Below are 23,367 nucleotides of genomic sequence, written 5' to 3' on the forward strand. Positions count from 1 at the left end.
GACTGTCTATGTATCTCTTTTTTCTAATTGGGGGAAATCCCATGTGCTCTGTTGTCTACAACAGAGGAATGTGAACTAAACTCTCTTTCATGACCACATGCTCTGCTGAAATGCAGTACCTTTATCAAATTCAACTATCTGAATATATAATTTGTTGCTATTTTGCATTATATTGTAACATACTGTTAGATACCTGCAAGGGATAAGAGAGTTGGGTGTGGATAATCTTTCGACCATGAGTTAGCAAGCCGGAAATGTCAGAGTTTCCAAGTTCCGACTAGCACCTGAACGCTGCATTATTCTTGCTAGGTCATGCTTATTCTTGCTGGCTTCTCAGGGGTCTGCTAACGTTAGATAACAATGGCTAACTGTATGATTTTACACACTCAAATAGCCTCCATCATGGAGGTGCTGGCGAATGCAGCCATGGCAGAGATCTGTAAACTCGTAGACGATGACTATGCAGTGTTTCGTTTGGAAATTTCTCAAAGCTGGAAAGAAAACAGGGCAGAGCCCCACCTGTTTTGAGCCCAACCTGTTGAGCAAAAACAGTTGGGGCTCTTTTTTTGTGCCTGTTTTGCATGTTACTTTGGCATTAATACATGTCACATATCAGTTTGCAAATAAATAATTGAGTTAATAAAGCTGCATACAAACATGCTTTCTTGAGTAAGGCAGCTCCAAAATGCAGGTGTTTCAGCCTAGCTCAGTGCTTTCTGTGATGGTTAGTCAGCCAGTGGAAAATACAGAATACATTGGTAATGTTCTCTAGTTGCGCCATGATTGGCTCAGTGTTCTGTCACTCATGGGGATACTACGTCACCGCAAAATCTAAGGGTAGAGCTGGAAAATTCAAGCCCCTTGGGTGCTGCAATAGAGTTAAATTATAAGTGCCTATCCAAGAAGGCTCATATGAAGAGAAATTATAGATAAAACTTATCGGTGCTCATTGGCCATTGGACATAAACATTACTCAAGTTGAAAATTGCAAATTCAATAATGAGTGGTTTGGAAGGAATCAGTGGCTAACTGCAAGCATGGCAAAGCAATCACTAGCCTGCTATTTAGTGGAGTGGGTGTGTGGTCCAAGTCTGGGTTTAAGGGTCTCTTTACCAAGCTTAAAATGATAAATATTCAACATTGGCCATTCTGTCAATCCAGCATGACTTCTGCCCTGCTGGAGACTCAGAACAGGGAAATCTCAGACTTCAGAGAGTTCAAGATAACTGGGAACTCTGAGAAAAAATGAGCTCCGACTGGGAAAATACGTTTTGAATGGTCATCTAGCTCAGAATTGCAAGTCGGGAACTCGGGCATCTTTCTAGAGCACCAACCTGAATATCACTGATGTCATCATGATTCGACATTGTTTTTTTTCCGAGTTCCCAGTTGTCTTGAAAGCACCATAAATCCAGAAAATGCCAGACTTTGATGACAAAGTTTGATGACAAAAGTTTCCCATGAAATACCGCTGCGCCACCTTCCTGTTCAAGTGAGAACAGCACAACAAGCCCAAAAATGTATTGTATGCTGATGCATACATTATGTAATATGCCAGGGAGATATGTATATTGTACCTAAGAAAGTAATACTAAGTCTATGTTGTGTAGTAAGCTGTTAGTATCCCATATGCCTCAACCTAATAATTTGGTCCCTTTTCCCCTCATAACTTATCCTACTGTTCTGACTTGGTGGTGCACATGTAGCCTATAGCCTGTTTTAGAGAAATGTCATCATTAAATATTGTAAAAGCTTTCATTGTCAGCTTATATTCCCTTTTTTTTGCCCCACCAAGTTTTACATGCTAAAATCTCCACTGGAAACAATATATCCACCTAAAAGTATAATTACATCAAATTTACAAAGCGCTGGTAATGCAGAACCATGTAAGCATCGTGCACGTATTTTCATCTTGTGCGCATGTTTCACGTGCTAAAAATCTGTACGCAATACCAGCGCATAATTTAGTGAGCCACCTACTATGTTGGATAGAAACAGGATAAAAAAAACAGAACCGATGTTGGGGGGGTAAAAATACTGAACAAAAATATAAACGCAACATATAAAGTGCTGGTCCCATGTTTCATGAGCTGTAATAAAAGATCCCAGAAATGTTCCATATGCACAAAAATATTATTTCTCTCAAATGTTGTGCCAAAATTTGTTTACATCCCTGTCAGTGAGCTTTTCTCCTTTGCCAAGATAATCCACCATCTGACAAGTGTGGCATATCAAGAAGCTGATTAAACAGCTTGATTATTACACAGGTGCACCTTGTGCTTGGGACAATAAAAGGCCACACTTGTCAATGTGCAGTTTTGTCACAGAACACAATGCCACAAATGTCTCAAGTTTTGAAGGAGCGTGCAATTAGCTGGCTGACTGCAGGAATGTTGACCAGACCTGTTGTCAGAGAATTGAATGTTCAATGTTGTTTTTGAAAATTTGGCAGTACGTCTAACAGGCCTTACAAACGCAGACCATGTGTAACCACGCCAGCCTAGCACCTCTCCATCTGGCTTCTTCACCTGTGGGATTGTCTAAAACCAGCCACCCGGACAGCTGAAACTGTGGGTTTGCAAGTGGCAAAAACTGTCAGAAACCATCTCAGGGAAGCTCATCTGCGTGCTCGTCGTCCTCACCAGGGTCTTGACCTTACTGCAGTTCGGCGTCGTAACCAACTTCAGTGGGATAAGGCTCACCTTCGATGGCCACTGGCACGCTGGAGAAGTGTGCTCTTCACTGATTAATCCCGGTTTCAACTGTACCAGGCAGAATTCAGACAGTGTGTATGGCATTGTGTGGGCGAGCGGTCTGCTGATGTCAATGTTGTGAACTGAGTGCCCCGTGGTGGCAGTGGAGTTATGGTATGGGCAGGCATAAGCTACGGACAACAAACACAATTGCATTTTATCGATGGCAATTTAAATGCACAAGGATCTGTAACGAGATCCTGAGGCCCATTGTCGGGCCATTCATCCGCCGCCATCACCTCATGTTTCAGCAGGATAATGCACAGCCCCCGTGTCGCAAGGATCTGTACACAATTCCTGGAAGCTGAAAATGTCCCAGTTCTTCCATGGCCTGCATACTCACCAGATATGTCACCCATTAAGCATTTTTGGGATGCTCTGGATCGACGTGTATGACAGCGTGTTCCAGTTCCTGCCAATATCCAGCAATTTCACACAACTATTGACGAGGAATGGGACAACATTCCACAGGCCTGATCAACTCTATGCGAAGGAGATGTTGTGCTGTATGAGGAAAATGGTGGTCACACCAGATACTGACTGGTTTTCTGTTCCACTCCCTTACTTTTTAAAAAAGGTATCTGCGACCAACAGATGCATATCTGCATTCCCAGTCATGTTAAATCCACTTTTATACTATTTTTTGGACTGATATCCTTACATGAACTGTAACTCAGTAAAATATTTTTAATTGTTGCATGTAGTGTTTATATTGTTGTTCAGTATATTTGGTGTTACCTTAGATTGTAAACTGTCATGGTCCAAAAATAGAGATTCAATGGTTGTAAAGATGGAGAGTGGTCTGTCTGTGATAAAGAGATGCTTTGCTTTTTTGACACCACACTCCACAAAACAAGTCCTGCAGGCTGTAGTTTTATCTTATCTTGATTATTGTTCAGTCGTTCTTCATTCAAAGACTGGACAGTCTTACTGACAGTTGTGGCTGCTTTGTGTGATGTAACGTTGTCTCTACCTTCTTGCCCTTTGTGCTGTTGTCTGTGCCCAATAATGTTTCTACCATGTTTTTTGCTGCTACCGTGTTGTGCTGCTGCCATGTTATGTTGCTACCATGTTGTTGTAATGTTGTCTTGCTGCCATGCTATGTTGTCGCCTTAGGTGGTGTTGTGTTGTCTCTCTTGCCGTGGTGTTTTGTCCTATAATTTGATTGAATTTATGTTTAATCCCAGCCCGTCCCCGCAGGGGGCCTTTTGCCTTTTGGTAGGCCGTCATTGTAAATAAGAATTTGTTCTTAACTGACTTGCCCAGTTAAATAAAGGTTAAATAAAATAAAAGTATGGTCAAGTCCTGCAGGCTCTAGTTTGATCCTATCTTGATTATTGTCCCGTTATGTGGTCAAGTGCTGCAAAGAAGGACCTAGTTAAGCTGCGGCTGGCCATGAACAGAGTGGCACTTTTTGCTCTTCATTGTAATCGGAGGGCTAATATCAATACTCTGTATGCCAGTCTCTCTTGTCTAAGAGTTGAGAAATGACTGCATCACTTCTAGTTTTTATAACAAACATGAATGTGTAACAAAATTCCACATTGTTTGCATGGTGAACTTACACACAGCACTGACACACGCACACTTACCACACCAGACATACCACCATGGTTCTTTTCACAGTCCCCAGGTCCAGAACAAATTCAAGGCAACGTACAGTATTATACAGAGCCGGGATTGCATGGAACTCCATTCAATTTCATACAGCGCAAGTGAACAGCAAACCTGGTTAGCAAAAAAACAAATAAATCAACACCTCACGACACAATGCCTCCCCCCCATGTCACCTACCTGTTGTGTGGATGTATTGACGTGTGTAACTGATTCTCTCTCACACACACACACACACACACACACACACACACACACACACACACACACACACACACACACACACACACACACACACACACACACACACACACACACACACACACACACACACACACACACAATATATATATATATTTTGTCTAATGTCTTTTTCGTTGTGTTGGACCCCGGTAAGACTAGCTTTCACCATTGGTGTTGGCTAATGGGGATCCTAATAATACATTTTAAAAATCCTCCTCATGATAACCACAGTATCTTTCAAGCAGAGCATAATTGTTTAGAAAGAACAGTGTGTTAGCAAGAACATAGTAGAACAAAAATGGTATTCCTTTATTCCATCTACATCACCTCAGCAAGGTAACTATTCAACTGTCCTTCTTCGAGCCTAGGATTCCTGTCTCTGAAAACAGTTTACGCAAACCCATTTCAAATGACAAGTTAACAAAAGGGTTAATGAGGGGCGTGTGGTTAATTACCCTCCTGAACAGTTTGAAGAGCCATCCAGTCACTCTGCAAATCTCAAGTACAGGTGCACATTCGTTCATGTTTAATATTTTACCCCAGTCATCACAAGACCTGCAGCCTTCAGGCTATTGACATGGTGACGTACGTCAGTATAAATACAGCTAACTTTGAGTGTGACTTGTTTTGCCTGGCTAACCAAACGCTATGCCAAATGCTCCGCAATGAGTCTGGATCTGAGTAGACTCATTCAAACACATTCTAACTGTTCTGATTGGCCCCAGAAACTGATGGGTTGGGCCAAAGCCAGAACACACATTGGGTAAGGCTGCGTTTTGAAAATTCATCATTGTCTTTGACACTGACTGGTTAGAAATGATCCAATCGCTGATGACTTTGTTTTGTAAAACACCCCTCATTTTGACGTCACCACAAACGACTTCAATGATGGCAGTCTCAGACTGAAGCACGTAGCGAATGATAGAGCATCGGAACAATTCAGTTTGATTCGTCAGGCAATGACTTGTGTGGCTGAGGAAGTCAATTACTGAGCGGCAATGTTTGCTACAACCATGGAAGATGCATAACAATAGTACACATAAAAGACATGGGAGATGAAAGTTGATAGAGGGGAAGATGACAAATATCTGATTAGGGAGAAGTCCAACCTACTACCCAGTGCCATGGGAGGGCTATAGGGGAAAGGGACACAGTAGAGGTTGTTTTTGGACCTCTTCATCTCAACAGACCTGGCTTGTTATAAAGGTGTTATAAAAATAGGGTGTATTTTGATCACCTATTTTTAGTAAATAAAGGAACAGGTACAACCTGATTGTGTGTGTGCGTGTGAGTGTGTAGGGGGGGGATTATAACAGTTATAAAAAAAAAAAAAGAGGGACATATTTATTATGAATAGAACATAAGCAAAACCAAATTCAGAGGGGGAATACAGTGTTACACTTCAGTAACATGGCAGTGTTTTGGCTATGCCAGCACACCAAACAACATGTCTGTATCATGTGAGAATGTGAGTTTACCCAGATGCTCAACTGAGGGACTTGGTAATCCCCCTAAAACTCCAGGACATTTCACATGTGAAATATAATATTTCAGCTAAATAATTGTTTCCAGATATCCCCTGTGTACATCTCAGGACACAATGCTATGATTTCTCCCTGTTGTGGACACTCCTATGTCTGATAAGGTAACTCAGGAAGGAGAAGCTCTTGTAACATAGTTTGCACTTGAAGGGCTTCTCCTTGATGTGAATGGTCTGGTGCTTCTTCACATAGGTCGCCTTAGCAAAGCGTTTCCCACATGTGGGGCAGGTGTATGGCTTTTCTTCGTCCGTGCTAACGCTAGGCCTCCCACGTTGTGATCCAATGACACCAGAGGAGGTAGAAGCAGGAGCCACCACCCTCAGGTGGTTAGTGTTTGAGCTCCCTCCTTGACCTCTAGCCATTGTTTGGGTGTTGTTTGGATTGTGTGCTGTGTTATAGGCTAGGTACCTCTTGTGGTGAAAGCCCATCCTGACCCTGTCTGTATTGGTGGTGTAACCATGAGGTAGCTGAGGAAGGCTAGACACAGGTCCAGGACTTCTATGAACCCAGTCAACAGGCATTAGACGAGACCCTGAAGGAGAAGACAGACTTGCTGCTAGACTATCACCAGGGGGGTCTCCCACCACTCTCTGTAAAGGCTGAAGCTCAGGGTGACCTGCTCTGTTCATCATGGATACTGTGGTGTTTGTATCATAGGAACAGGAGGGTTTATCTCTATCAGCCCCAGGCCCTGCTTCATCCCTGCACTGAGACTGTGAGGAGAAGGGTCTGGGCTGCAGACTGGATCCCTGACTGGAGCCTCTGTCTCTCTGATGACCACCAGGACTGTTGTTCAGTCCACCTGTCCACTGATTGTGTTCTGTGTATTGGTGGAGTCTCAGCCCCTCGCGATTCGGTCCCCGTTCCGACTCGGGAAGGAAGAGCGATGGCTCCTGATTCAGGGTCCTGATCAGGAGCCAAGGTTTGTGACCAGCCACCTCAGAGGCCCAGTCTCTCCTGCCAGCAACACCAGATATCCTCAGGTCTTCATGGACTGCAGACTGTGAACACAAATTGTACAGAAGTGCATATAAAATGTTTATTAAATAAACTCTTTGCTGTACACACAGAAACATGACATGATAATTATCAAACGTTAGCCACAGTCAAATCTGTCTCTGACACTGATGCAAGCACCTAACTGTATGGAGCCATTGGAGTTTATTATAAAAACTGTCTATATGCATTTATTTAATAATTAAGTTTAACGTTTTGGTTCGACTGATAACAGAAACTCAGATCCCTGTAATAATACAAAAATAACCAAGTCAGTCCGCACAGAGTCAATTTTGTATTCAATTTCAACAAAATGGTCATACACTCACATAGCGTGAAGTACAGTACTATTATTGCACAAAAAACGATACGTGACAAAAATAATAACTTTTCTCCCTATGGTAACGCTTGACTTTTTCTGTAAATCTGGTACCCTCACTTTGATCAAATTATTTTTAGAATACTTTGGGAAAGGTTCAACATTACACACATCTTCATGTCAAGTAAACACAAATTAAGGCACTATCATTTCCTCCTTATAAAACACCAGCATCAAACAATAGGTCAGGATTGTCACTTTTCAATAGTGTAGAATTTTTACAGACAGCATCACACCAACCATCACTACATCATCTACTCTGCTTCATCATACTCATTCTTCCCTCAATTCACCTACTTTACATATCACTATAGTCTATACATGGGCCGTGTGCATTTTTGCTGGTGTATCCAGAGGTACATCTCATTCCGAAATCAAGGGCACTAATATGGAGTTGGTCCCCCCCCTTTGCTGCTATAACAGCCTCCACTCTTCTGGGAAGGCTTTCCACTAGATGTGGAACATTGCTGCAAGGACTTGCTACCATTCAACCACAAGAGCATTAGTGAGGTCAGGCACTGATGTTGGGCGATTAGGCCTGGCTCGCAGTCGGCGTTCCAATTCATCCCAAAGGTGTTCGCTGGGGTTGAGGTCATGGCTCTGTGCACGCCAGTCAAGTTCTTCCATACCGATCGACAAACCATTTCTGTATGGACCTCGCTTTGTGCACGGGGGCACTGTCCTGCTATGACAGTGCCACGTTGAAAGTCACCGAGCTCTTACGTAAGGCCATTCTACTGCCAATGTTTGTCTATGGAGGTTGCATGGCTGTGTGCTCGATTTTATACACCTGTCATAACGGATGTGGCTGAAATAGCCTAATCCACTAATTTGAATAGGTGTACACATACTTTTGTATATAATGAGGCTCCTCTGAAAACGTGCAGTACCTACAAGCGAACGGCCTCTCTCTTGTGTGGACCTTCAGGTGCATTTTCAGCTGGTCGTGCTGATGGGAAAACCATTCCTCACACTGGGGCAGCCTAAGGGTTTCTCTTGTGTGGACTTCCAGTTGCCTCTTCAGGTTGGACGAGTGTGAAAAACTGGCTTGGCATAGTTGGCAGCCTAACCAGGGAGTGTCTGTGTTGTTGCAGGGTCCATGTTCCAGTTGATAGATCCTATAGAAGGCAGACTTAAGGCAGCACCTGATAGGGGGTTAACCTGAGGCGCCATCAGTCTCTCAATCACAACTATAAGAGCAGGACGGTGAATCGCTAGCTGAGTCTGTGTCTGTTCTCTCCCGCCACGTACCAACACCTCCTTGTCCCCGCAGGCCAAATCTATGCCTCACTCTGATCTCAGCCAGTCTGTTGTCATGGAGACTAAATTCAGTTGGTGTTTTGTGTTTGACTGTCTGTTTCTGGTTAACAGTGTTGTTCCCCAGCCCAGAGTTGAGGATGCTGTCCCATCCACTGACCTCCACTATGTCACCTCTGGTTCTGCCCTGCTCAATGATGTCATCCCCCGGGCCCTTGGCTGCACCCGTCTGGGTCTGGGAATTCAAGATGACTGCCCAGTCCCCTCTGTTAGCCTCTGGCCAACCATCTAGAGGAAGAGGTTAGAAAATAGACTAAAAACATGGAGAATAACTCTACATAAATTGTCTGTCAATTACCTGGTCAAGTTCATACATTATAATCTGTGTTTTTCTATGTAAACATAAGTTGTATTGATTTCATTTTATGAATGAAGACAAGAATAATAACCAGGCGCATCACTATTCCCATTGTAGATCTATTACTGTATGTAGGCTATATGTATTTCTCCCTTACCTTGCTCCCCCATCTTTAGTCCACTCAGCAGATCAATGCTCTCTGGTTCGTCTTCTATTGTCTCCTCTTTGACCAGCAGCAGATCAGGCTTCCCATCCTCCATGTCTACTGACTGTAAGAGATACAGAGTGAGAGGATGTTGGATCAAGAAATCTGATATGAGCACCCTGCTATGGAGCATCTTCTGATTGGGCAATGAGGGATTGCTATGAATACTATGCAAACTTGTTAGTTGATTTGATACTATGTGCTAATTACTTGATTATTTAACACTTAATGGTTTGGTCATTCAAAGGCATGGTCCCACACTTAAGACAAAATTAAGAGCCTCAAAGTAAGAGTACCTATCAAGGATCAGGTCCCCACCTGTCTATAGTCTTACTCATTATTATCTAAAGGTTTTAAACTGATCCTAGATCAGCACTCCTACTCTGAGAGGCTTTGTGGATACGGGCCCTGACCTAATACCAAACAGACTGTGGTTCACAGTGGGCTCACCTCAGTGAGACTGTGTGTGGTCCTGTGCTGCTCAGCTGGTTCCTCTGTGGGTTCAGGAGGAGGTGTAGTCTGGTTGTCCTCCATGACCATGTTCCCCTCAGGGATCCCCAGACCCTCCTCCTTCACCAGCAGCACCTCTGGACCCTCCTCCTCCTGGAAGAGAGAGGTGATACAGATTACACAGACATACACTCCCCCAGGTACGTACACACAGATAATTAACACATTTTCAACATGGAGTGTTTACCCATCCCCACTATGTTTGAGTCCTATACTGTAGTTATATAATGACTTCATTGTTGTTAAACCCATCATGGTGGACATGAATATGTTGTGGGTAAAAACAAGTCAGCTATGATAAGTCAAAAGTCATCAGACAAACCTGACTAAACTATTTTGACGTGTACAGTAGGTGTTTGTTAGTGTGTAGGTATATTTAGTAAGTGTATGATGGTTATAAAGCCCTGTCAGGTTTATGCAGAATAGGTCGAGATCAGAGGTGATGTATACTAAAGAGAGTCTCAATGAAAGTCAGAATGAACAGTCCCATTTTGTGTTTATTAAACAGAAACAAGTTCTAAATACACCATATGAAAACCACATACACGTTTCTCTGCGTGCCTGGCAGACATCTTATCTTGGATGTCGGCCCACCCCCTCAAGTTCAACCTCGACAAGACGGAGCTGCTTATACTCCAGGGGAAGGCCTGCCAGCTCCAATACCTCTCCATCACGGTTGACAACTCCACGGTGTCCCTCTCTCAGAGTGCAAAGAATATCAAAGCAATGACTCGCTCCTGCAGGTTCATGCTCTACAACATCTGTAAAGTACGACCCAACACAAAGGAAGCTGCGCAGGTCCTAATCCAGGCTGTGGTCATCTCCTGTTTACACGACTGCAAATCTCTGTTGGATGGGCTCCCCTCCTGTGCCATCAAACCCCTGCAACTTATCTAGAACGCCGCAACTTCCCAAGTTCTCCCATGTCACCCCGCTCCTCCGCACACTCCACTGGCTTTCAGTCGAAGCTCGCATCCACTAAAATACCATGGTACTTGCCTACGGAGCAGCAAGGCAAATTGCCCCTCCCTACCATACCATACCTCCATACCTTTATTTAGACATTTTTGCAAATTTATTGAAAATTACATCTCATTTACATATCTATTCACACCCCTGAGTCAATACATGTTAGAAGCACCTTTGGCAGCGATTACAGCTGAGTCTTTCTGGGTAAGTCTCTAAGAGGTTTCCACATCTGGATTTTGCAACATTTGCCCATTATTCTTTTCAAAATTCTTTAAGCTCCGTCAAATTGATTGTTGATCACTGCAAGACAACCATTTTCAGGTCTTGCCCTATTGTTACGTCAAAACTACAGTAACTCGGCCACTGAGAAACATTCACAGTCTTCTTGGTAAGCAACCCCAGTGTAGATTTGGCCTTGTGTTTACAGGTTATTGTCCTGCTGAAAGGTGAATTCTTCTCCCAGGGGCTGGTGGAAAGCAGACTGAACCAGGTTTTACTCTAGGATTGTGCCTGTGGTTAGCTCCATTCCGTTTCTTTTTATTCCGAAACTCCCCAGTCCTTCACGATTACAATCATACCCATAACAGTGATACTCAGTAATGTGTTGATTTTCCTCAAACATAACAATTTGTATTCAGGACAAAAAGTGAATTGCTTTAGCACATTTTTTGCAGGATTACTTTAGTGCCTTGTTGCAAACAGGATGCATGTTTTGGAATATTTTTTATTCTGTACAGGCTTCCTTCTTTTCACTCTGTCAAATAGGTTAGTATTGTGGACTAACTACAATGTTGTAGATGCATCCCGAGTTTTCCATCGATCACAGCCATTAAACTCTGTATTGCGAGGTATTGGTAAACATCCCTGGTCTTTGTGGTTGAGTCGGTGTTTGAAATTCACTGCTCAACTGAGGGACCTTGATGATAATTCTATCTGTGGGGTACAGCGATGAGGTAGTCATGTTAAACACTGTCATTGTACACAGAGTGAGTCCATGCAATTTATTATGTGACTTTATTATGTACTCATGAACTTATTTAGGCTTGCCATAACAAAGGAATTAAATACTTATTTGCTCAAGACATTCAGCACTGATCCAATTCTGATCGGAGTAGTTGTTTGATTCTTTGATTTGTGTGTGATTTTTTTGTTTACTTGTCCATTTGGACATCTTAAATCTATATTCTACTTGTCCCAGTATTTTTGACTGTTTCTTTTACTTTTCCCAGATGAGAACAAGCGTTAAAGAGCAACTGCCCCTAAAAAGCAACTAATCCCTTTGAAAACAGCCTCTGTGGTATTGATATGAGTCAGAAACATTTATTATTGTGTCAAAATTGACTACCAGGGAAGTAGGATCATTTTGATCATAAAGTCAGTCTCGTCTAAAACAGAGTTTGGAACCTCATCTTAAAAATTAATTTAAAATGTGAAATCTTTTCCCTGTTTGTTCTTAATTTAAGATTATGGTTAGGCAATAGTTTAGCATTGTGGTAAAGGTTAGGTTTAAAATAAAATGTTAATAAGATAAATTGTAGAAATAGGCTGGGTTTCTGACTGTGGCAACGACCTAGAATTAGCTTGACCCAAGTTAACTACCCTTGTGACACAGACAGCTTCATCAACAAGTGGTAATGTGTGTTATATAAAAAGTTGTAAACCAAAAATACCCGGTTTGATAAACTAGTAATTACCCAGCCAAGCAAATACAAGTAGTAGATCATTTTGGTTGTGAAGTGAATGATCAAAAGCATTCTCATTTCTTTATAAGAAAATGCAATTGTCTATCATATCACCCTGTCACAGGCCCTCCCGGTCAACACCACCTCATAACATGAGGAAGTAAACTGTTTATAAGGATCGACTGCTGCAGTTGTTTGAGAAATGTCCAGTTTGCAGCCGAACATCCAACACAGAGAAGACCAGCAAGGGGACCCTCAGCATCACGCAGACATTCCCTCGCTGTGAGCATTCCTATAAAACGGAACAGGGAGGACACTTGAATCAGGTTGGTCAAATTTAACCTGGTCAAAAAGGTCAACAGTTTTGAGATTCCCCCCCCCCCCCCCCCCAATTCACCATCACAACCTAGCATGGTGGAACAAGCCTGATCGCTGCGTTTACCTTTCTATCTCACTTCACATATCATGATATCTGAAGTGAAATAGAAGGGTGAACACAGCGATCGGGTTGGTTCCACCGTGCTAATCATAACCTCCATTGATAATGCAATCAGTGCTCTGCGTGTGTTAGTGTCAGTGGAGGCTGCTGAGTGGAGGACGACTCAAAATAATGTCTGGAACGGCGCAAATGGAATTGCATCAAACGCATGGATGTATTTGATACCATTCCACTGATTCCGCTCCAGCTGTTACCATGAACACGTCCTCTCCAATTAAGGTGCCACCAAACTCCTGTGGTTTGCATGTGACCGACCAGTATTTTGGTCCAGGAGCTGATCTACGCTGGCAAAGACCACACCTCCAGCCTCACCTCGTTTGCTCAACAACGATTGTCGACGGGTAGACAAGAATTAGGTATGTTTAGTCTGACCTGTTCAAACTTCGACGTAGTAGTGTGTCAGATATCACCTATCCTAACGGCCATTGGTAATAGAACAGTGACTGTGTATATGTTCACAGATGCATCTATGGAGCCAGCACTTGGAGACTTGCAAGATGATGTGCTGGAGTCCTGACCTACAGACAGGCTTGATACTAACATCTCTGAATGGAGAGAAACATGGCACTCGGCATAAAAATGTTACTAGACAACTTTTACTTGTATCGTCTTTTTTTATTATTTAATTAAATGGTATAAGTCAATATGGGGAGGGAGAGAGCCTCTGTATTCTGCACAAGGATCAGGGAACTCCTGTTGTATACGGGACACCACACAGAAAGGTATGACCACTGATATGTTTGCCAAGGCAGCCCCATTACCACCAGACAAAATGCAGATAGCCAGAGTATCAGTATTGGCTGGGAATGACAATGAAAAAGGTCAAAGGTTCACACTGTTATATTAGCAGAACACTGCTTCTACAGTATTATGTAAAGGATTGGTTATTCAATATGGACCCGTTACTACATTTGAAAGTTATCAAGATACTTAGTTTAGAATATTTGCATAAGTTTAGCAATCACATTATTGTCATGTTTTTTTTTTTTTTACACTGTAGGCTACTGACCTATTCAAAGCTTCCGTCGGCATCCCACTATACACCTGCCATCTGCCTGTAGTTATTGAACTCAACAAGCAGGAGATTGGTTTGTTTGTTGTGACTGAGAGGGAGGGGACCTGCAGGCAAGGTTCTGACAGATTGATGTGTCGTGGTTGTAGCAAGGACACACCCAAGAAACACCCACATAAATATACACCCCCAAGCCAACTTACATTCGGCTTCTGTCATGGCCGCCAGCATTTCTTGGGGAGCAAGCCAAAGAGCGAGGCGAAATCTGCGGGTGCAATTCCCCCTTAATGTCGAGCTCTGATTTACTACGACTTTGATATGTGGTTCTCACCCAGCCATCTTAAGATGAATTAACTAATTCTAAGTCGCTCTGGATAAGAGCATCTGCTAAATTACGTAAATGTAATGTCTCAGCTAACTTGATACACTCCACTCATTTTGTCATTAAAAGTATCTGGGGGGGGGGGAATTAAGTAGTTGAACGGTAGTAATGAAAGAGGCATTTGTGAACATCATGTAGCAGAGTACAAACACAGAGTACAAATATGTAACAGTCTTTTTAAGCTTATATACTATGTACAAAACATTAGGAATACTCATTCTTTCCTTGACAGACTGACCAGGTGAAAGCTATGACTCATTACTTGTTAAATACACATCAATCAGTGTTGATGAAGGGGAGGAGACAGGTCAAAGAAGGATTTTTAAGCCTTGAGACATGGATTGTGTATGTGTGCCATTGAGGGTCAATGGGAAAAGTGAATTGAGGCTGTTCCTAATGTTTCATACACTCAGTGTATGCCTTATACATCACACAACGTCTGTATGCAATATTCTACCCAGGAATAGTAAACACTGAAATCTGTTACTCTCGTTATTCCAATTGCATCTGTGGATCTTTAAAAACAAATATCTTTGTCTTTATGCAGGGTTTGATCTAAATGTCAGAAGCTATCGAGTGGAATGGTTACTTTCTATGTTATAGAGTAGAATGTTTTTTCTGCTGGTGTAGCCTGAGGTAGCTCCTCTCTGAGAACCTCTTCCCGCAGTGTGTACAGGCAAACGGTCTCTCTCCCTTGTGGACCTTCAGGTGCATCTTCAGGTTGCCAGCCAGAGAGAACCTCTTCTCACACTGGGGGCAGCTGAAGGGTTTCTCCCCCGTGTGGACCCTCTGGTGTCTCTTCAGGTCACCAGACTGGGAAAACCTCTTCTCACACTGGGGGCAGCTGAAGGGTTTCACCCCTGTGTGGACCCTCTGGTGGATCTCCACCTTCTGGGGGCAGCTGAAGCCTTTGTTACAGAACATGCAGAGGAACCGTTTATCTTTACTATTGACTGAAGTTGGTCCCCCTCCCCACGCCTTGGCCCTTTGGTCCTCTGAGTTCAATACCTGATCGAAAAGGACACAGCCATGTGAATCGGAAGGTGCCATTGATGTGGACACTGGGTCGTGATCCCTGAAAGCGTGTAAAGGGGAGTTGGTGGCGACAATTTGATTTGTCTCTAAGATTCCTCTGTAATCTAAGAAATCTCTGCCTTGTGAGTGTCCTTCTACATTCCATGTCAGAGGTGCGTCGTCCTCCACTTTCACAGTCACTTCATCTGCCACTGTAACCTCCCCTTTCTTATCTAGGCACCCTTCAGAGTATACACTACTATTGTACCCATTCCAGTACCCTCTAGACAGATCAGTCTGTGTCTCTAAACCCAAGGATATGTTGCCTGGGTCCATCTCTGTAGCGTAAGAACAAGACGGATCATCACCGCCAGAGTGTAACGCGTCACTATCACCACGGGAATGAACCATCCTCTGGCTCTGGTGAAATACCGGTAAATATTCTGAGCCAGGAGCAGGAGGACAGCCCAGTTTCCCCAGCCCCAGTCTGTCTGATCTGTGGTCAGATCTTGTGTATAATGGCCTGTGTGTTACAGTTAAAGTCTCGGTGTCTGTCTCTGACTTGAGGACGGCGTTCGGCGCTCCACTGACCTCCGTGATGCTGCTTCCGGTCCTGGGCTGGGGCGAGGCGGCAGTCGTGAGGTCCTCCGTGGCTACAGGAGGTGCCACTGTAGCCACTACTCCAGTCTGGATGTCTCCGCTGTGCAGTGGGTCCTCTCCTTCAGTCCTCTCCTTCTTGACCAGAGACGATCCTTCAGGACCTGCAGCCTCTGCATCTGCAGACTGACACAAGAAAGGAGGTTATTATTGCTACAGTTATTGCTTCAGTTGAATCGGATAACAATGTCGTGGAGAAGTCTCACAAGCTCCCCTATGGCTGATAAATTAGGATGTATATGTAAGCAAATTGGGATATTGGATATGTACATGTGGAATATGTTCCTGAGTTCATCTGATAGCCTTCAGGAGTCGTCTCCACAGTGGCCATACAAACGTATCCAAACCAAAAAAACATGGATTACATACAATATCTGCGCTGGGATAAAGGCTTGCGCTACTGCTTACATGGATGGGATACGGACACATACAAGAAAGCCCGCTATGTGCGTGGATGAGACATTAAACATGCAAAAGGACAATGTAGGAGGAAGGTGGAATCCTATTACACCGGTTCCGGTGCTCGTCGTATGTGGCAGGGGTCGCAGATGATTATGGATTACAAAGGGAAACCCAGCTGTGAGACACCCAGTGGTGCAGAACTTCCAAAAGAGCTAAATACCTTTCATGCTCGCGTCGAGGAATACAACACTGAGTCTTGTGTGAAAGCCCCAGTTGTTCCAGATGACTGATTGATCTCGCTCTTCGTTGCTGATGTGACTAAAACTTTTAAACAGGTCAACAGTCGCAAGGCCTCCGGGCCAGACGGAATACCAGAGCGTGTTCTCAAAGCATGCGCAGACCAGTTTACAAGTGTCTTCAGACATTTTCCTTCTCAGTCTGTAATCCCAACATGTTTCAAACAGACCACCATTGTCTCTTTTCCCAAGAACTCCAAGGTTACATGCCTAAATAACTACCGCCCTGTAACACTCACATCTGTAATTATGAAGTGCTTTAAAAGGCTGGCCATGACACACATAAACACCATCATCCCAGACCACCTGGACCCACTATAATTCACATACCGCCCCAACAGATCCACAGATGAGAGAATCTCAATTGCACTTCACACTGACGTTTCCCACCTGAACAAGATGGGAAATAACTATGTGAGGATGTGGTTCATAGACTACAGCTCAGCGTTCAACAACATAGTCCCCTCCAAAATAATTCCCAAGCTGGGGTCCCTGGGACTAGAGACCATGGGTCTAAAAAGTTGGACCCTTTCCGAATTGGACCTGGGGCTTTTCCATCCTGATATGCATAAAATGTGTTTTAATATAAATACCCGTTCCGAACTAATAGCTAGCATAGCTAGGTTATTTATCTTTCATTAGGATTTCATAGTGGCTACCTGCATCAAACCGGGAGAAGCTAGTTAGGCTAGCTAGCTAGGCTGCATGCGCTCTCTCATCCTACAGTTACAAACAAAACCAACTCCATTCAGAGTATAAATTACAGCCTACCCGTTGGCTCTTGGTCGTTGTAGCCTATCCTTGTCCTTCAATGTTTAATTCCAGCATTTTAATTCCATCTTCTACTGATTAGATAACTCCTAACTTGCCCCACACAGAGAGACTATGACTGTAACCTACTGCCGCTTTGATGACTTATGTTTGACCAACAAGTTACATGCGCCACCTTTGCGAAAAGCAAAGAGCAGATGCATACATTTCTCTCTCTCTCTCTCTACCGCAGCAGTCACGTTTAGATTCTTCTGGACAAGTCAGTCACACACTCAAACTAAAACTGACACTCACACACACAAACACCAAGTTAACGACAACATTTTACACTTATCATATGCCGCTGCTACTCTGTTCTCTTATTATTATTATCATCTCTCTTGATGCTGTGTCACTTCACCCCGCCTTCATGTACATACTACACCTCAAATATCTTGTACCTGCACACTGATCTGATACTGGTACTCCCTGTATATAACTCCATGCTAGCATATTGTACTCTCTTGTGTTAGTATTTTCATGGTAAAGCCTACACCCGTTGTATTCGGCGCATGTAAAATGTTATTTGATTTTAATAGCGGAGTGGACCCTTTCTGAAATAAACAGGTCACATTTGATGTACTGTAATTTCTAAATGTGACACTAACCTCTATCACGATAACATGCTGGGTTGAGGTTCCACTCCCCTCATCTACAGCTATGGGTTGGTCATCTCTCCATGTATTGTGTCCCGCCGGCTTTACAAAGCTCCTGTGGCCTCCGGTGAGATGTCCTTCACCTGAAAGAGTTATTGGGGGAAAAGAGGTGATTAGGTACTGTCAATGTTCAACACTATATTGTAGTCTATTGACACTGTCTTTCAATTGGCAAGGATGCAAGATAACACTTTTCATAACTTCTTGATATACTATTTATTGATTATATTCCATGCATCACATTCTTTTTATTTAGTATGACAATAGGAAAATCTGTAAATCAAGAATCTGGTTAGAATTGGATACTGGCCATCCCCAAATCTGGCTTCCCTACTTCTTACTTAAACTGCATACTGTATACTAAAGCATACTATTTAGAAAAATGTACTGTTTAGTCAAAATAAATGCCCTAAACAACAAATACCAATTTACTAGGTTCATCCATTCTATCAATGCTTCATCTAATGCACTGTTCTCCGCCATTCATTCATTTTGGTAGTACATCCCATATGTGATTATCAGCTATTTTTGCCTGCAAAAAATGCCTACTATTTATAGGATGTTATGTGACGAGACAAACAATGGACGCTATGTGAAAGGTCTATACTGAACAGAAATATAAAAACGCAAAATGCAACAATTTCAAAGATTTTACTGAATTACAGTTCATATAAGGAAAGCAGTAAATTGAAATGAATTCATTAGGCTCTAATCTATGGATTTCACATGACCGTGAATACAGATATGCATCTGTTGGTCTCTGCTCTGCCGAGTCTGTTTTGTGCAAGCCGGGAATTTTGTGATTGATGTTTATTTTTTAAATATTTTTTTTTAAGTGTAAACTACCAGAATTCAGTGGCTACAGGCATACAATCGATAAAAGCTAAATACCTGTGAATGTAAAATGTGTCCCATCCATCTTGCTAGGCAGGTGGCTAGCAGGAAGCTCACTGTCTCAGCCTAGGCTAATTATTTGCTGGAAACGGTGCAGTTTAACCTCCCATCACTAGAGTAACTCATCAAGACCAAACATAACATTACAATGTAACCCAACTCAGGTGTAGCCCTACCTTAGAAGTAAGCTGTGTAGACTTGTAGGGCAACCTTCTGCGTTACAATTCAGACTTAGTGAGAAATGTGTGTCTGTGTTGGTGGGGAAGTTTGTGTCTGTGTGGGCTGTGTGTGTGTGTGTAGGTGGCACGGCACAGGTTTGGGCATATTATTTGACACTCTAGGCCTAATCAGTTAGACCTAATCAGTTAGGCTACTGAATAGAACATAACTGTTCTATATAGACTAACTCTTACTAATTGGTAAATAGTTAAACTGATTTTTGTTCAGGATTATGTAATCCCAATTATATGTACTCTTATTACCCCTGGTGTGCGTGGCATCTTACTCCGTAGTGTAAACATTCTTAAATACTAATGCATACAGCACTGTACATATTCTATGTATATAACCTGTTACCAATGCTGCTACTGCTCATCATGTTTGCACTGTTACTGTACACTTATGACCATATAAGTCACCCTTGCTGCACTATGTACCATATTAATGCACCTATATACTGATATTTGATGAGAGAGCGAGATGTGTATAATATGTATAAACTGACGGTAGAAGCCTAAGTGCTATTGTTTATTAGTTTACTCCAATTGGGGGAAAGGTGGTAGGGTTTGCAGGAACTAATAAAGGTATATCCTAAAAAAAAGTGTGCATATGAATGTGTATGTATGTACATACATATATTTACCCAAAACATATATGGGGGATTGGAAATTATGCAGACAATTACATTGATGGAAGCAACAATCTATCCTCAATATTAAGGCTGATCCATCCCTTAAAAAATATATAATATACACCGTGTTTACAAAACATTAAGAACACCTTCATAATATTGAGTTGCACACCCCCGATCTTGAGATAATAGACTAAATGTGTTGAAATTAAGAACCCAGACAAGTGATTTGGTGTCAGTATTGACTAGGGCACAGGTGTCAAACTCATTCCATGGAGTGCAGAGTGTCTGCGGTATTTTCGCTACTCCCTTGTAAATAATTGATTAATTAATTTCACTAATTAGTATGGAATTCCCCACACCTGGTTGTTTTGGTCTTAATTGAAACCCCTGGACTAGGGATTAACCTTGACCAGTCCGCAACCTTTGACCTTGGAAAATCACTTGGAAAATGAGATATTTTAGCAATAATAAGTCCTATCCTCATGAAATAAAGTGTTGTGTTCCTGAGAAGCATTTCGCTACACTCGCATTAACATCTGCTAACTATGTGACAAATAACATTTGATTAGCTTCTCTATAACATGTAATAGAAAGTATAACACCAGAAACTGTTTAATTTTGACCCTTAACACCCTACTATTTACAAGTATGGGTATTCAGGAAAAATGGCCAGCGTGTCTCTGTGCAAAAGTATATTTTTCTTTATTGACCTACTTGGTCAAATGAAGGTAAACATAAATAAAATATTGCAAGATAGCTTAATAATCAGGGTAAGTATTGTATATTATCCAAAAACTGACCAAGACCCAATTCTGCGTAACACATCAGAACACATGTCCAGAAAATGTACCTCTTGCCATTCCTCTGTATCGGTCGAGGATCTTGACACTACTGGGACGACTGGCGAGGACGCGATCTCGTATTGTCCTCTCTGCGCGCTCCCGTGACACCTTCAGTTCCAGTAGCTGTAGTTTCCTCCGCAATCCCCTGTTTTCTTTCTGGCTTTGAGTTATTTCCAAACGAAACACTGCATAGTCGTCGTCTACGAGTTTACAGATCTCTGCCACGGCTGCATTCGCTAGCACCTCCATAATCGAGGCTATTTGAGTGTGAAAAACCATACCGTTAGCCATTGTTAACTAACGTTAGCAGCTAGCTAGCGTTACCTAGATAACATCTATCAAACAAGTCCTGTCTTCAACGCGAATTAAAGACTACCCGAGTTAAATATATTATGTTTGCAGTTAAAATGAATCGCATTGAGTTCCAGAGTGTTAATTATTGTCTAAATAACAAAACAAAAACGCTAACGTGAAAATTGTTCTTGATCACTATTCACTTCCGTTTACTACTTATTTACATTTGTATTTTCGGATCGCAACCAACTGAAAGGTGCATACACCGCCACCTACTGTACTGGAGTGTGAGACCACCCTCCAATTATTATCTTCACTTAACCTTAGCTGAATACTCTGCTACTAACCGCACTATTTGTGACGGGATTTGAGTATATAGTATACTGGTCATAGTATGGATATAGTTAGTATGTCAAAAGTTCCCGAAACTCGTGCTAAATTCGCCAAAATACGAAGTACACATGCAGTGGACTCTTTCCGTGCTTTTAGGACCCATAATGCAGTTCTTCCGAAAATGGGCGTGGCTTCACCTTTTCAGATTTGAAGGGAATGGCGGAAACTTTGCAGCCGAAGTCTAACGAAGGCGAAAACAAATGAATTGTTTTAACTAATTATGACAAATTGTAAAAAATGTTGAGCACTGTAATCACTTTTAAAATAACTTACGTTACACGCTATGTTGGCTGACAATTTATTAGCTACATCCTTACAAACCGCATAGCATTAGAGCAGTAGGTACTGATATGTTAGCTATCTACCCAACTTTAGTTGGCTACTAATACATCGAACTTGCCAGACAGTATAATTAACTACTACTCCGATTTCAGAGCATTCTCGCGCAGAATAACTGATGAATTTACGAATGCTAAACACTGGATGAATATGGTCGGTGTCACCAACGCTCGATATAAAATGAAAATGGCCTAACCAGCTCTACTAGGGCGAGTAAAATGGTCAGAGTGAGGTGTTCTCTAGCTAGCCCCCCCCCCCCCCCCACATTCCGGTGGACAGGTGAAGCTCTAGTACGTTCAACTAGTTTAGTATACAGCATTTTAGTATGGGTATTCGAAAACATATCTGGATTTCTAATCAAATAAATCCCTACAAACCTCACTGCTCCCAAACCCCCCACCCAATCCCACCCTAATCAAATAAACTCTCCCTTTCTACATCATACATTCCACAAAATATTAATACATGTTAAACCGTTTCGTCTACCATACACACATTCCAGTACCATCTTACCCTATCAATTTCAAAGATGTATGTCCTGTATGCCCCAATCTCATCCTATACAACATAACTTCCTCCCTTCTGTTCCCATTACAACACTGTCTCCGTACAGCTTTCTTTGTATAAATGTCTCTCCTTAAGACTTTTCATCCCCTTGCCTCTGCCAGCAATATTTAAATGTATCCTCTAATTAACTGCACCTGTATATCCACAATATGTTGCTTTTTTTTTGCCATTATATCTACTATATCATTTAAGTAACTGGGCGGCAGGGTAGCCTAGTGGTTAGAGCATTGGACTAGTAACCGAAGCTGACAAGGTACAAAGGTTCACAACAAAGCATCCTTCACTCATGTTGCCAAACATACCCTCGTAAAACTGACTATACTACCGATCCTTGACTTCGGCGATGTCATTTACAAAAAGCCTCCAACACTCTACTCAGCAAATTGAATGCAGTCTATCACAGTGCCGTCCGTTTTGTCACCAAAGCCCCATATACTACCCACCACTGCGACCTGTATGCTATCCTTGGCTGGCCCTCGCTTCCTATTCGTTGCCAAACCCACTGACTCCAGGTCATCTATAAGTCTTTGCTAGGTAAAGCCCTGCCTTATCTCAGCTCACTGGTCACCATAGCAACACCCACCCGTAGCACGCACTCCAGCAGGTATATTTCACCCCCAAAGCCAATTCCTCTTTTGGCCGCCTTTCCTTACAGTTCTCTGCTGCCAATGACTAGAACGAATTGCAAAAATCACTGAAGCTGGAGACTCTTATCTCCCTCACTAACTTTAAGCATCAGCTGTCAGAGCAGCTTACAGTTAATTGCACCTGTACATAGCCCATCATAGCCCATCTGTGTTTAATCATTCCACAGGCCACAATTCACAGCCTGATCAACTCTATGTGAAGGAGATGTGACTCACTGCATGAGGTAAATGGTGGTCACACCAAATACTGACTGGTTCTCATCCATTCCCCTACTTTAATTATTATTTTCTATAGGTATTTGC

The 23,367-nt window shown here is 42.5% G+C and overlaps 1 protein-coding gene across 1 annotated transcript; it reads right to left on the bottom strand.

The window, feature by feature from the left end:
* Positions 1-4,895: 4,895 nt before the first annotated feature.
* Positions 4,896-21,625, bottom strand: LOC118941338 (uncharacterized). Its single transcript, XM_090210493.1, has 7 exons — positions 20,833-21,625; positions 18,188-18,318; positions 16,006-16,197; positions 9,797-9,949; positions 9,299-9,410; positions 8,944-9,071; positions 4,896-7,152 (listed from the first exon to the last, which is right to left on the bottom strand). Exons 1-7 carry the CDS (start codon positions 21,113-21,115, stop codon positions 6,214-6,216), a joined length of 1,938 nt encoding a protein of 645 aa, XP_090066619.1. The 5' UTR covers positions 21,116-21,625; the 3' UTR covers positions 4,896-6,213.
* Positions 21,626-23,367: the final 1,742 nt, after the last annotated feature.

Source organism: Oncorhynchus mykiss, chromosome 19, assembly GCF_057628025.1.
Source record: "Oncorhynchus mykiss isolate SJ-2025 chromosome 19, ASM5762802v1, whole genome shotgun sequence".
In the NCBI taxonomy this organism is placed as follows: Eukaryota; Metazoa; Chordata; class Actinopteri; order Salmoniformes; family Salmonidae; genus Oncorhynchus; species Oncorhynchus mykiss.

What these genes read in the sequence shown, in the direction of transcription:
- LOC118941338 (XM_090210493.1), bottom strand. Translation starts at nt 21,115, where the DNA reads ATGGCTAACGGTATGGTTTTTCACACTCAAATAGCCTCGATTATGGAG. An exon ending in ATACAGAGGAATGGCAAGAG is followed by an intron (nt 18,319 to 20,832) that starts GTACATTTTCTG and finishes TAACTCTTTCAG; the next exon opens with GTGAAGGACATCTCACCGGA. An exon ending in CCGGAAGCAGCATCACGGAG is followed by an intron (nt 9,950 to 16,005) that starts GTCAGTGGAGCG and finishes TCTCTCTTCCAG; the next exon opens with GAGGAGGAGGGTCCAGAGGT.